Consider the following 15,495-nt stretch of genomic DNA (forward strand, 5'->3'; position numbering starts at 1 on the left):
TATTGTGTGACTTGAAGATACCCTAGCCAATCTCCCAGCTGCTATGAGATTTTTGAGATGGTGGACAAGCTGAAGGAATCCATTCCAGTGCCTACATATTTAGTCTTTTGTGTGACATTTGCTGTTGAATTCTTTGTTAGAATGTGTTTGAATTTTTGTTAAAACAAGGAAGTAGTACGCTCTTTGTCGTTCAAGCTATGTAACCTAATCAATATTCTTTAAAGGGGTTCTGTTTCTGTTGTGCATTGTTTGATTTGGTAGCTTAACCAATAGGCATAAGAGCAAAGTCACTGTTGTGATTTAAGAAAACTATGTCTGCAGTCCTCTGATACCCTGATTTCCTTTGTCCTAGTATTGCTAGAACCATTTCCAGTGCCTCTTTTGACCTGAAAAAAACTGTTATTAGACACACATATATGATATTTCTAGGTTGCCTAAGAATAAAGAGGCACATTGAGAAAGGGTGAAGGTAGCCATGTACAATATGGCATCCTCCCAGCTTCCATACAGCCAACAGTGATGTGTCTTGAAGATACCCTTTAAACTCAAGGTGAAAGTTTTGTTTTGTTTTAAAAAAAAAATCCATGCATTCTCTAAAGTGCAAGTTAAGTAGATCAGTTTTGACTTTGCTATAGAGCTGCAAAAGGATAGAGAGATGCCATTCTATGCCCATAGAGAATATGTTGGGTAGGAGCTGAATTCTGCTGCCTTGTTGGAGCTGCACTGAAGCAAACTGGACCAAATCAATCAGCAAAGGGAAGACAATAAAAATCTGTGTTTGATTCTGAGAGTTAAAAGTTTAACTTTGTTTATTAATTTAAGTATACAGCCTGCCCTAGCCCAAAGGTTCTAGGAGGTAACAAAAGCAAACACCTCCCACACTCGTAAGCAGAACAGAATAACAAGTTAATAAATGCACTGAAATTTCTCCACACCGAAAAACTTTCTGCTTCTTCTGACAAGTGCTCAGGCTTGGACTTGGAGGGAAGTCATGCACAATGAAAGTTGTGCATTAAAAATGACCACATTTTGAAATGGGAGTCTCTGAAGATGAACTTAAAACTGCATGGTATTCATGGCTTCTCTAGTCAAATGCATCTGCACTGATGTTCAACAGACTGAATTTGAATTTGCCACATCATACCCAATGGTGTACATGGGGGGACAGATGGACTTCAGGTATTGTTGGGCTTGGCTGTGTAGGTAGACCTGCATGCACACATGTGCACCCACCCACCCCAAGCATGAATTGTCCCCATTCTGGCTTGCATTTGAATGGGATAACTACATGGGTGAGCACTGTAAGATATACCCCTTAGGGATGGTGCCGCTCCAGGAAGAGCACCAGCATTCTTGCATGCAGAAGGTTCCAAGTTCCCTCCCTGGCAGAATTGCCAAGATAGGGCTGCTGAGAGAGATTCCTGCCTGCAACCTTAGAGGAACAGCTGCCAGTCTGTGTAGACAATACTGAGCAAGATGGACCAATGGTCTGACTCCATATATGGCAGCTTCCTATGTTCCTATGCCTCTCAGAAAGCACATATGTTGATATAATGAGCATACCTCTGAGCATAAGGTATGTTTCCTACTGAGGAACTACAGCCTGTCCTCATGCTTAGAATTAAGGAATGGGGCAAGTGCCAGGACTCCCACAATGCCTGAGCCCTGGTATTTAGAACTCTTATGTATTTAGAACTCTCTAGAAATTGAGCACTACCTCCATCTTCCTTGAAAGCACAGTCTATTTTTTCTCAAAACTGTTAAAGCTTCTAGCTCTTAATACCTAGTTGTACCACCACCACCCACCTTCACCGGTGGTCATCTGCCAGTATACATTAAACTATATGGACATATAATACCATAAGTCACTTTTGCAGTGCTACAAAATACTGGCAAACTTGAAATGCCACCACACCTGCTCCCAGGATCCTTATGCAATGAACTGCTCCCATCCACTCTTGTAAGGTTAACCCCTAAGGCTTTCACGTAAACTCCCCCACCACTCCAAGAAGATGCAAGAAGTTTGACTTGTTGCCCTCCTCTATGTGCATGAGCCACAAATGGTACACCAAATGTGTCACATCTACTCTGTTAAATCAAACATTGCACTACACCATAGCTCGGAAGAGAGAAGTACATTTCTTTTGCTTGGAAGAGTCATTTCAGAGTTGGGAAGAATCAACAGCCCTGTAATCTGTTGACTTGCTTCTGTCCCTTGAGTAGGCAGTTGAGCATGTGACTTCCTCACTGAAGGCCCTTTCAAACACCCCTTGCACTGTCTGGCGTGCTTTTTGTCTGTAACTTTGCCCCACAAACACATACAGAAGTGGGTTGATGCAGCTGTTTGCATAGGCCAATGCTGTGGCAATGTGGTCCCACAAATCTAGCATTTCATAAGACTTTGTACCGGGTGAAGCCACAAGGTAGAACACTCCAACTACATGGTAAGGAGCCCAACAGAGAAAGAAAATGGCAATCACCAGTAGGATCAGGTGTAGAGTTTTCCTGCGGGGCTTGGCAAATTGGTTTGTGAATATTTTGTGGGTAATAAGAACATAGCATACTGCCATGGTTCCAAGGGGGAGGAGGAAACCAAAGATACTTCTGGTGATGGTAATGTACACTAAGACAATTGACGGTTGGCTATCAAAGGGGTAATCATAATAGTACATTGTCATTGAGTCATTACCAGCAGAGAAATTCCCAGAATAACTGCCAGAAGCAAAAAAGTCTAGGTCATCGGAATGAAGACTATTGGATATGGTAGAATTCAGCTGTGTTCCAGGAGAGATGCCAAGACTGTCTGGTTCACTAGAATGGGAAACCTGGCTTTTTGCAGTTGTGCTCATACTAACAGAAATACTGGGAAGAACAAGAATCTGACCCTTCTCCAGAGTTCCATTGCTGGTGATATCCTCATCACTTCCACTAGGCATTAAGGTAGGATGCTGAGTAGAAAACATATCTGAGTCGCTGATGGCAAAGTGATCATCAGGCCATTTGTTGTCCTCATATTCATTGCCATACCAATTGTAGCCACACTTGGTGTTGCCGAGTTCATCTACAGAGGTCTCACGGTAGAAGAACACAGGAGAGCACATAATGAAGGCCAGGAGCCAGATGATGCCACATGTCACTGATGCAATCCTTACTGTTCGGAAATTCTGACACCAGATGGGCTTCATCACCACAAGACACCTGTCAATGCTGATGGCAGTAAGGAGGAAGACACTGGCAAACATGTTGAGGACAATGGCTGATGGGATAATCTTGCAGAAGAACCAACCATAGGGCCAGTACTCACGGATCGCCATATGAACAATGGAAAAAGGTAAAGACAGGCAACACACAAAGTCAGCTACAGCAAGATGCAGAAACCAAGTGGTGTTCACTGTTTGCTTCATTTTCAGGGTGACTATCCAGATTACCAAGCCATTTCCAGGGAGGCCCAAAAGGAAGGTGATGGACCAGATAGCAAGAGAGACAATGGACAAGTGGCCATGTTCTGGCATGGAGGGTTCATCCAATTCATACAAGCTATCATTTCCCATGAATTGAGGCATATTCCTTTAAAAAAGAATACCTGAAGAACAAAAAATAAATATATTCAGTGCAGAGGCGTAACTAGGGAAAACGGTGCCCGGGGCAAGCACTGAAATGGTGCCCCCCCACCATGCCCCCCCGCCCCCCAACATACTACATTATACTTAGGTTTTTCCTCACAAGCGCCCACCGCCACCGCCAAGCCAGGCCACTGACTGGCCGCCAGGTGCCAGCAAAGCAATGGGGGGGGCGCAGGTGGTGTGGAAGGGACCGCTCGTGTGGAAGGGGGCACCGGCGCGCTCCCTTGACTGCTGCAGCGCTGCTGCACTGAGCAGGAAACATTTGTATTAACAAAAAATTAAAAAAAAATTTAAAAATTTGGTCATGGCGGCGCCCCCCACGTGACCAGAAAAGATGGCGCCCGGGGCACGTGCCCCCCCTGCCCCCCCTATAGTTACGCCTCTGATTCAGTGCAGGGTTCTTAAAACTTTATCTTAACTTTCAGAGGCAGCAGCCTTAGGTAGTAGTTTTGGGTACCTTTATGAGGTAGTAGAGACACAGACCTGACCCATGGGGCACAATCCAGTGAGACGTTTTGGATGATACTGATTATCTAGACCCATTTCAAACTGGCTTTTATGTGGGCTATGGGGTTGAGACTGCCTTGGCCGTCCTGATGGATGATCTCCAACTGGTATCAATAGAGGGAATGTGACTCTGCTGATCCTTTTGGATCTTTCTGTGGCTTTCGATTCCATCGACCATGGTATCCATCTGAACTGCCTGAGAGAGGTGGGATTGTGTGGCACTGTTTTACAGTGGTTCCGCTCCTATCTCTCTGGTAGATTCCAGATGGAGACTGTTGCTCTGCAAAACGAGAACTGAAGTATGGAGTTCCACAAGGCTCCATACTGTCTCCAATGCTCTTTAACATCTACATGAAACCACTGGGAGAGATCATCGGGAGGTTTGATGCTGGATGTTGTCAATATTCTGATGACACCCAGATTTACTTTTCCATATCGACCTCTTCAGGAAATGGCATAGCTTCTCTAAATGCCTCACTGGAGGTGGTAATGAGCAGGATGAGGGATAACAAACTGAGGCTGAATCCAAATAAGACAGAGGTACTGACTGTGGGAGGTCGGGACCTGAGAGATGGTTTAGATCTGCCTGTTCTGGATGGAGTTACACTCTGCCCGAAAGATCAGGTACGTAGCTTGGGCGTGCTCCTGGACCCAAAGCTCTCCCTGGTTTCACAGGTTGAGGCAGTGTCCAGGAGCGCTTTTTATCAGCTTCAGCTGATACAACAGCTATGTCAATTTCTGGAGGTGAATGACCTTAAAACAATGGTACATATGCTGGTAACCTCCAGACTTGACTACTGTAATGTGCTCTACATGGGGCTGCCTTTGTACATAGTCAGGAAACTACAATTGGTACATAATGTGGAAGCCAGATTGGTCTCTGGGACAACAGGAAGGGACCATATAACATCAGTTTTGAAAGAACTGCACTGGCTGTCGATATGCTTCTGGGTGAAATACAAAGTGCAGGTTATTACCTATGAAGTCCTTAACAGCTTGGGTCTAGGCTATTTAAGAGAGTGCCTCCTTGGTCATGAACCCTGTCACCTTTTACAATCTTCTGGAGAGGCCCAGTTATGGTTGCCACCAGCTCATCTGGTGACGACTCAGGACCAGGTTTTCTCTGTGGCTGCCCCAGGGCTTCAGAATATGCTCCCTGCTGAAATAAGAGCAACTTCTTTTCTGTTTGTTTTCAGGAAGACAACACGACTCTCTTGTTTTCGCAAGCTTTTAATTAGAATTAATTTTAATAATTTTAATGACTTGGTTTTTATGGTTTTTATTGTGTTTTATATATTTTAATCTGTGATTTTTAATATTAAAATTTGTACACCGCATAGAGATATACATATCAGGTGGTATAAAAATATGATAAAATAATAATAATAATAATAATAATAATAATAATAATAATAATAATAATAAATAAAGTTTGCTTGTACAAGCCTTATTCAAATGAGTGGAAGCTGCTGAAGGACACTTCCTGTTCTTATATAGCCCCAGTTCAGTTTAATTTCTATAACAATCATAGGACTAGTCAGAGAAGGGTGCCTTGTGTATGTAAACTAACTAACTAACGGAGAATTATTAATTATCCTGAGGTCCTGTTTATGTCATAGGGGGAATGTATGGCCTAGGCCATGTGACGTATTTCTGAACTTGCCTAGACATGCCCAATATGGCTTTTAAAATTGGCTTAGCATTGGCATGTGATAGCAGAATAGCACGTTTTTAGGTTTCACACCCTTATTTGCTCTAAGTTGCTCATACAGAACAGCCATCTTGCACATTTGGAGGGGCAGAAATGGGGTGTGTGACCACACTACAAACATGCCCTGGCATCCTTGACCATTTGGCATTAGTTTCATGGCTCTGAATTGCTTTGTGTTGCTTGTGCCTTTTTGTACAAACTGGACAGTGTGACCTCTGTAAGAAGACCCACCACCCTTGAGCAATGGGAAAGAGTTTTGTGACCTCATGACATAGTATGATGAATAGGTACAGAGCCCAATGAAGGTTTTTATATATTTTTAAAAAATCATTTACTTTTCAAAAAGCAGTTTTACAGATATAATTAAAATGACATACAAAACATATAAAAGAGCCCTCATAAATAAATTCACAAATTAATCACAATTAGCTAGAAGATTAAATAACTGTCATGGGCATGCTGGAAGACTCTGAGGAGGAACTGGAGGAAGAGACAGAGGTTACATCAGAGGAGCGAGGCCAAGGACCAGAAGTTGCAAAGGAGAGTGGGTCCGACGCACAAAGAGTTGAAAATGAGTTAGAGCCGGGTGAGGCAGCTCTTGTGGGGGAGGCGCAACTGGTCTCAGCTATGGAGAGGTGTCAGTCCAAGAGACAGCAAGAGTTAAGGAACCACATGCATAGAACAAGAGGCAAAGCTGCTGACTCAGGAACTCTTGATTAACAGCACCGGGGGTCAGCCTATTTAAGGCATCTGCACCACAGCTACCCTGCTGACAGCAACGTCAATTTCCTGTGAGCTAATCGGCTGTATTCGTGTATTGCCTTGAACGTGTTTGGACCCTGGACTGTGTAGACCTTGCCTGTGGACTTTGATTTGGACTCTGTTGGATTGATTGGATTTGACTCAGACTGAACCTGGTTTAGAGAATTTCTTCCTGTAAGATTTTGCTATTATACTTCTGCCTCAGCCTGTTTTACGCTCCGTCTGGCTAGCCTGACAGATTTATGACAATAACCCTGCTAACTTGGCAAAGAGGCACATTTTAACGTGGTGATTATCTTTATTTGCTGTTTAACATTTACATGAAGCTGCTGGGAGAGGTCATCCGGGGACTTGGACTGAGTTGTCAGCAATATGCGGATGACACTCAGCTCTATCTCTCCTTGTCATCTGATCCTAGGGAGGCGGCGGATGTCCTGAATCGGGGGCTGGAGGCCATGATGGGTTAGATGTGGGCTAACAAACTGAAATTGAATCCGGATAAGACAGAGGTACTGTTGGTCAGTAGGAGAGCCAATCGGGATGAGGAGATTCTACCAGTTCTGGATGGGGTTGCACTCCCCTTGAAGGAGCAAGTACGCAGCTTTGGGGGTACTACTGGACCCGGCTCTGCTTTTGGAAGCTCAGGTGGAGGCGGTGGCCAGGGGTGCGTTTGCACGGCTTTGGCTGGTGCGCCAGCTGCGTCCCTTCCTCGAGAAGGCAGATCTGGCCACGGTTACCCATGCCTTAGTCACATCGCGGCTGGATTACTGTAACACGCTCTACGTGGGGCTGCCCTTGAAGAATATCCGGAAACTGCAGCTAGTGCAAAACGCGGCAGCGAGGGTTTTATCCGGAGCTGCCCGTTGGGAACACATCAACCCCATTTTGAAAGAATTGCACTGGCTGCCGGTTCGTTTCCGGGTCCAATTCAAAGTGCTGGTTTTGACCTTTAAAGCCCTAAACGGTTTGGGCCCGGGGTATTTGAGGGACAGCCTGCTCCCAAGGGTTGCTGCCTGCCTGACGAGGACATCTGAGGGGGCCCTGCTCCGGGTGCCGACAATGAGGGAGGCCAGGCTGTCGTGCACTCGGGACAGGGCCTTCTCTGTTGCTGCTCCTAGACTCTGGAATGCTCTCCCAGTGGCCATTCGTTCCTCGGACTCCATCACGGCTTTTAGAAAGCTTGTAAAGACTTGGCTTTTTACCCAGGCTTTTACATAATTTTACTGCGGCTTCTGTGTGTTTTTATCTGTTGTATTGTTTTTATGGCTGTTTTTATATGTTTTTTAGCTTGATGTTTTTAATTGCTTTTTTATTGTATGTTTTAATTTTTGTAAACCGCCTTGGGGTTGTGTTTTTAACGAAAGGCGGTATAGAAATGTAAAAATAAATAAATAAAAATAAATATTTAGCAGAGGGAGAGTAACAGGCCCTATCCAGCCCCAGCACAGCATCCCTCCAGTGGCTGTTGCTGGTATCTGTCTTATGTTTCTTTTTAGATTGTGAACCCTTTGGGGACAGAGATCCATCTTCATTCATTCATTCATTCATTCCTCTGTGTAAACTGCCCTGAGCCATTTTTGGAAAGGCAGTATAGAAATCAATCAATCAATCAATATGCTATGTTTGCTTATTTATTTAAGAATTTATGCCCTGCCTTTTTTCCACAGACCCATGGCGGTTTACAGAATTAGAAGAATACAACAAGAAAACCACAATAAAAGTAGAACAGCAACAATCACAACATCATATGAAGAACATAAGGCAGTGAAAAACAGAAAGGGTTGGGCAGGGACAATGAAAAGCAGCCCTCAGGGAGTATTGGGGAAGGCTTGGTGAAAGAGAAATGTCTTCAGATTCTTTTAGAAAACTGCCAGGAAAGATGCCATCCAAAGATGATGTGGCAAATAGGGGGCTACCACCAAGAAGGGCCATTCACATGTCCCCACCAGTTGAGTTTCAGAAGATGGTGACATGCACAAGAGACCCTCTCTGAAAGATCTTAAGAGGGCAGGCCGGTTCAAGAGAGAATTTGCTGTTTCTATGTGTGGGGAGCTGTTTTTGTAATTGTAATTATAATTTTATAACAGTGGGGGAGGGCATGCAAATGCCGCCTACAGTCTGAAACGGTACAATATCTCCTAGGGAATGCTTTACCACTTGATTCTGCTGTGGGTCGATAATGTGATGCGCTGTGAGTCAAGACCAAAACAAACTCCCTCTTGTGCTGCTGTACCAAAGCAAGCAGAGATGTGCAAGCTCGATAACATCAGGGGTGAATTGAGTGAATGGGTTCAAAGAACACGCCCCCCCGCTCGGCTCCTGAGGGCCCTACAACTCCCTATTTTCTTCATTATTTCCCTCATTCCGAGGGGCCACCAGAGAGAGGGGTGAACACGGGCCCCCTCTCCCCTAGCTATGCCCCTGGATAACATCCATCTATATTACTTACCTTTTAAAAGCAAAAGTGCGGCAAAAAGTGGAAATTGGAGAGGCTATAAGGGAGAGGAACTAAGGATTGTTGAATGTTTGTGAACCACACATGGTTGGTTGATTATACTGTACTGCTTTTGAACATAGAAGTTCTCAAAGCAGTTTCTGCACCAAGAGGAATGAGAATGAGAAGATAGTTCCCTGTCCCAAAAGAGCTCACAATCTGAAACAAAACAGAAAGGAGACACCCACACCAGCCATTTTGTTTTGTTTCAGATTGTGACTGAGAGCCCTTTTGGGACAGAGAGGGGTGCTTTGTTGGGTTGAATGGAGATAGTTGCTCTCCCCTGAGAGCCACCACCTGAAAAGATCTTTTGGTCCATATTAACCCCATACCAATTGGTTCATAAAACTAGCTGGAGGGGAGGAGAGGAATCAGCACAATGTGCAGCTGAGTGGGTGAATTCTACCTTCTCATTCAGTCAAGACTAGATGCAAACAGCAATTGTGCTGATGGAAAGGCTCAAGGAGGAAGTTGTACAAGACTGACAGAGGGAGATTTGAAAGTGTAATGAGTTCATTCCTAGCTGAAGCTTCTGGAAGCTTTTGTGTTGTGCAAGATCAACTTTTCTTCCTTTCCCCTTATTACAGTACTTGTATGAGATTAAGGAGTATGGAGGAGCTACAGAGTCCCTGAATTTAGTCCCTGCAGTGGAAAATCCAAGTGATGGCCTTCCCTCACTCTGTGAAGCTATTTGGTTTGGTTGCTATGTCTGCTCCCAATTTTCAGTTGGGTGGAAGCAGAGGCGCTTTTACCCCTGGACTTTGGGGGCAAAGTCCAGGACCTCCACAAATCCTCTCTATTCTGTCCCGGGTGTTTTGTTCACCCAGGTGACCACAATAATGCTTCATTTGCAGGGGAGGGGAACCTCCAAAAGCCTTTAAGTTCAGGCTCCAAAATTACCTGGTGCACCTCTGGATGGAAGCAAGGTAGCAGGAAAACCTGAGTAGAAGTGATGGTGTGGACGCAAGGTAAGAGGAAAACCTGGGTAGAAGTGATGGTGTGGAAGCAAGGTAGGAGGAAAACCTGGGTAGCTTTCCCTCCTACCTTGTTTCCACACAATCACTTCTACCCAGGTTTTCCTCCTACCTTGCTTCCACCCAACTGAAAATTAGGAGCAGATACAGCAACCAAACCTACTCATAATATACTGATGTTAGTTAGTTTGGGGTTAGTTTTGTTTGGTCAGTGGACCAACATGATGCACAGTGTTCTGGCACCAGGATACTCTGTGCCAGGGCAGCTGCAGGCACACAGATACTCCCGGTTAAGAACATGTGGTTGCACAAACAGTGCTACCACCATTATTCCCATGAATGGGAATAACTGCACTAGAACTGCTTGCACAATCCTCATTCTTAAAAGTGTCAGGGCTGCTGCCTGTGCATCTGTAGCAGCCCAGCATGGAGCCTTCTGGTGCCAGAATGGCATACATCATGTTGGTCATTAATCATGACAATCAGCTCCAAAATGAAGATTTGTTTTTGTTTTTTAAGTACGGTGACAGTCCTTTTGTTCGGTTGGTCCTGAATCTTAACTAAAATGCTATTGGGGCTATTCTGACAATCAGCAAAAATCAGGCTAGCTTCCGCTATCTCAATTTTTGCTGATCGTCAGAACCACCGGGCTCGCAGCCAAGCCCAGTAGTTCTGGAGCAGCTAACCTGCTCCTGTAGCCCGCCCCTTAGCCCTGGTTTGCGGAGCGAGCACTCCGCAAACCCGGGCTATCAGCTTGTGAGTAGCCCCCCGAGCGGGAGGCGAAAAGCCACCTCCCAGGTCTGGGGGTCTCCCCAGTATGTCCTGCACGCTCGTGCAGGGCATACCGGGGCTTCCGGGGGCCACGCGGCCCCTGCTCCCCCCAGCCCCTGCCGGCTCCGTCTTCAGCCGCCAAGGGCTCCCTCTCTGCTCATGAAGCGGGGAGAGCAGGCTTAGCCTGCTTTCCCCGCTCACTGCAAGAAACCAGGTCTCACGGATCGTGAGACCCGGTCCATTGTCTCATGGTCAAAGTTGTTCAGAACCATGAGGACTAAAAACTGGATCTCTGAGCCGGGTCTCACAATCAGTGAGACCCGGGTTTTGTGAGTGCACAGGGAGAGCGGGCTAAGCCTGCTCCCTGCACATGAGCAGGGAGGGAGCCCTGGGCGGCCGGATCGGCCACCCACACGATTCCCAGCTCCGTGACAGAGGCGGCGGGGGCTGGGGGGAGCAGGGGCCGAGTGCTCAGGGCATGCTGGCGAGACCCCCGAACCGGGAGGCGACTTTTCGCCTCCCCTCCAGGGGTCTCCTCATGAGGAGCCGCGGCACGGCTACTCACGATCGGGAAGCCCGGCTTTACGGAGCACTCGCTCTGCAAACCCGGGCTAAGGGAAGAGATACAAAAGCGGGCTAACCACTTGTAAGCCACCAGGCTCGCCTGCGAGCCCGGTGGTTTACACAATCAGCAAAAATCGGGTTAGGCTCTCCTAGCCCGATTTTTGCTGATCGTGAGAATAGCCCCTCTGTGTTACTGTTGCAAGTCTGAGGCCGCTTTATAGTTTTTAGCAAATCATTCAATTTGCTCCTATTGATAGAGATTACCAGTATGATTACTAGGCTGCCATTAAATTTCTCCCTAATTTAAAAATGTGCACTGGTCATCATGTTCTGACATAGTGGAAACCTTAAAGCAGCTCAGTACCAGAATGGATAGGCCCACCATACATGGGGCCCTCTCAGGCAATAATTGACTCATTGCATTTTTTATCTGTCTTCTATTTTTCTGACCCCCAAAGCAACATACAAAGAATAAAAACATCCATAAAACATCCAACCATACGACAATTGTATTAGCAAAGAAGCTCTAGTCTGACTGAGGCCACACTCTAGGCATATTCATCCTAATAATTAATGGTGCCCTGCTTACCTTATTAATCCTAGCGGTGCCTTGATTAGAAGTGCTTGCTTTCTTTTGTTAAATGTATACATTCATTGTAAAGTGTATACATCCATTTCTAGTCTGGCTTGTGTTTTATTCCTCTTTCCTCTATAAATGACACCAAGTAGTTCCCCTTGTGACAGGGGAAAATTTGTTAGCACAAAGCATTTGGGTGGCTTGTATAGCTTACGTGATGTTCCAAATATATAGCTGATTTGTCAGCAATCCAGCAAGCACTGGATCCAGCAGGCACTTTAGCCTAAGCATGAAGAAATTTCTTACAGTGTCCTTTTCTTTGGCTGGTTCTGAAACAAAACTGCAGTGTCACCATTTTCAATGTTGTCTGTCCAAAACCTTGAGAACTAGAAGAACCTGAATCTCTTTATATTGTTGCAGTTCTGAGGCCACTTTACAGTTAGTTTTTTTAATGTGTATTATGCGGCCCCATGCTGAGTGCCTGCTAAAACTGCAATATTTATTTATTAGTTAGTTAGTTAGTTAGTTACATTTCTGCAGCACCCCATCCAATGGCTCTGGGCAGTTTACAAACTAAAACCGCCCATTGAGGTCGTCCGGAGAGATCCGTCTCCAGTTGCCACCAGCTCGGCTGGTGGCCACACAGGGATGGGCTTTCTCGGTTGCTGCTCCGAGACTGTGGAATGCGCTCCCTACTGAGATACGATCCTCCCCATCTCTGACAATTTTTAAAAAGCATTTGAAAACCCACCTCTTCAGCCAAGCTTTTTCAGTTTTATAAAAAATTTAAGGTTTTAATTTGTGGATGATTTTTAAATTGTTTTAAGTTTTTGTATATGTTTTAACTTGTTTTATGAAAGTTTGGAGCGGTGTACAAATTTGATAAATAAATAAATAAATAAATAAATAAAATATAATCATTCAAAAATAAATGGTAAACCATATATGGAATAAATTAATAAATCTGAACAATTAAAACAGTTTAAAACAGTTAAAATATGTGAAGTGATAAACATCTTTTAAAAAAAACTTAAGAGGACAGGCCCCTGTCCCAAGGGGCTTGTCTATAATATAAAGCTGTGTGGGCCTATAACTCCCCGACTATTGGCCATGTGGATGGGGATTATGGGACTTGTAGTCCAAAAGCAGCTGGAGGGCCGAAGTTGAGCAGCCCTGCCCTATGCCTTTGCAGACAAGTCTCATGCAGCCGCTTTTGGAGTTGGGTGTAGATAGATCAGCACTATGCAGGTATGTGGGTGCCAACTGGCTAGCAGCACCCTATGCAGGCAGCAGCAGCAGCAGCCTGTATTCACATGTTTCAGTCAGTAACCTTCCTTCTAACTATAGCAGGCAACATACAAGCCAGGATGCTACTTATTGAAAATTTAATAGCTTCTAACTGTATACTGCCTACTATGAAACTCCCAGAACAAACCACAAAAGATAGAAACATACCGTTTTCTCAGGTAGCTTCAAGATCTCACCCAGACTACCAAAAAAATGGAAAACCTCAGAAATATTAATTATATTCCCAGAAATGTAAACAAAACAAAACAAAAACCAACCCACCCCCCAAACCCCAAAACCTCCCCCACTTGAAAAGCATGGGTTAGGGTTAGAGTTAGCGTTAAGGGTTGGGGTTGAGGTTAGGGTTTGAACTTTGAACAATCTCTGGCTGTTTTCTTGGGTACTTTTTTACACTTAGCTTGGACTTTGTCATACAGGACGCATGCTTGGAAACTGCAAGCTGTTTTACTAGAGTTTTGTAATCTGGCACAAGGGAGACAACAGAGGAAGAGATAGGAAATGAAGAATATGAAGCTATTACAGCGGCAGGTTCTTAGGCTTGTGTGATGGCCAGTAATAGCTCCTGCCGTATGTATGTGTGCCAACAAAGAATGATGTGCAACCCTTTCAATTTGTTAGGAATTTTTACAGATTCACAGTGTGTGGGGCTGCAATGTGTTTATCCACCCAAACAGATTACATATGAAGCATGAAAACTGAAGTGGAAAATTAAATGGTAAGGAAACCCTGTTTCAAGCCTAACGTAATACAGTCCAGGGGGTGGAATTACCATTTGATTTTATTGGTGAAATAACTGGCTATAAAATACCAAGGTGGGCATGAGGATTCGGAGCTCTGAATCTCATCAGCCCCTTCCCTCCTCCATGACCTCTGCCAGAAAGGAAGTGCAGCAGTGGAGGCACCAGCACAGAGCATGGGAGAGAGCTCCTGGCCTCACCTAGCTCTCTGCTGCTTCTACCTTCATAGCGGCTGTATTATAAAATTAGAGGCTTTAATTATTCTCTTGGGGGTATGATTAATTATAAAAAGGAGGGTTGTGGGTCCAGGTGCCAGATCTGTTACATACCTAGCAATGGTCCTGCTCCACAGCCTGGCTATTGCTGTATGTATGTCTCACATGTGCATCCCAACCAGCCCTCCACCCAAAACCTCCACTGAGACACCCCCAACAACATAAACTTCTCCTCTTGCCCACTGCTCCAGCTCCCCCCTACCTTTTATTGTGCTGAGACTCTTTGGTCCTTGCTGCCACTGGCTCCTTCTGACCCACTGTGGCTGGGGAAAGGGGAGGAGGCAGCCCCGCCCCCCCCAGCAGGAAATGGTAGGATACACTGAGAAGTAGTAGGTAAGCATTACCAGGAAATTTCAAACATACAGTACATACATACACTAGGGACATGCATGGTTATTTCATGATGGATAGGCTGAACTGGTACCCAAAGTTTTAAAATGTGTTAGCTTTGTTTTCAAGACAAAAGAGTAGACACTGAGAAGTTACACTTACTATGAAGCTCTGGTTGGTTGGTTGGTTGGTAGGCAGGACCGTAGGCAGGAAGGGCTTTAACCTCACCCTTTGGTCAAAGATAAGGCACAGAGAATAAGACTGGCCTTCTGAGAATGTATGTTATGTCATAGCAAAATTAACAGCCAGAAAATGGAACTATAAACAATTCAAAGGATAATGTGAGTGTGGGTGTGTCCCTTAACAAAGCCTAACCAACAAAGAAACACTGGGTGGAGGGGAGGATTTCCTAAAGTTCTCCTATGCTACATGCAGTGGGGTGGGGGAGGGGGACAAGAATGCATCCTACCCACAATAACAAGAAACAAACAAACAAAAAGTAGGCTGAATTCTGAATGCTGTTCTGCTTGCCAATCTCATGGTCAGTTCCCCATTCTCAGCACAAAGACAGGAAAGCAGACAGGAAAGGGAAGAGCACTGACCACATCCCAGGGTAAAATGTGGACTCAATAGAACTCTAACACAACCTGCTGCAGGATTCATCTAGCAAAAGGTTACCTGATAAAGCTATCTATCATTGAACATCGTAGAGCAATGACTGCGGCCAGACTCAATGCCCTTCATTCTGTCATCCTGGAAGGGCGATTCCGGAAAATCCCCTTTCTCCAGAGATTGTGCCTGTGTCAAGCGGGAGAGGTTGAATCTATTGAACATGTTTTGCTGAATTGCTGTTTTTATAAGG

General features: G+C 45.0%; 1 protein-coding gene across 3 annotated transcripts; it reads right to left on the minus strand.

Annotated features, from left to right (window-relative positions):
• Positions 1–666: 666 nt before the first annotated feature.
• C3AR1 (complement C3a receptor 1) lies at positions 667–14,874 on the minus strand. 3 transcript variants are annotated; one of them, XM_053251826.1, is made up of 2 exons: positions 14,796–14,874; positions 667–3,583 (listed from the first exon to the last, which is right to left on the minus strand). In XM_053251826.1, exon 2 carries the CDS (start codon positions 3,561–3,563, stop codon positions 2,163–2,165), a length of 1,401 nt encoding a protein of 466 aa, XP_053107801.1. In that variant the 5' UTR covers positions 3,564–3,583; positions 14,796–14,874; the 3' UTR covers positions 667–2,162. The 3 variants fall into 3 exon arrangements, with proteins under 3 accessions (XP_053107801.1, XP_053107800.1, XP_053107798.1); XM_053251825.1 differs by lacking the exon at positions 14,796–14,874 and adding an exon at positions 14,506–14,562; XM_053251823.1 differs by lacking the exon at positions 14,796–14,874 and adding an exon at positions 11,996–12,102.
• Between the last annotated feature and the right edge of the window lie 621 nt (positions 14,875–15,495).

The sequence above is a fragment of the Hemicordylus capensis genome, chromosome 5 (assembly GCF_027244095.1).
Source record: "Hemicordylus capensis ecotype Gifberg chromosome 5, rHemCap1.1.pri, whole genome shotgun sequence".
In the NCBI taxonomy this organism is placed as follows: domain Eukaryota; kingdom Metazoa; phylum Chordata; class Lepidosauria; order Squamata; family Cordylidae; genus Hemicordylus; species Hemicordylus capensis.

Bases quoted from the DNA above. Each gene is read 5' to 3' on its own strand.
- C3AR1 (XM_053251826.1), bottom strand. From the start codon at position 3,563: ATGCCTCAATTCATGGGAAATGATAGCTTGTATGAATTGGATGAACCC.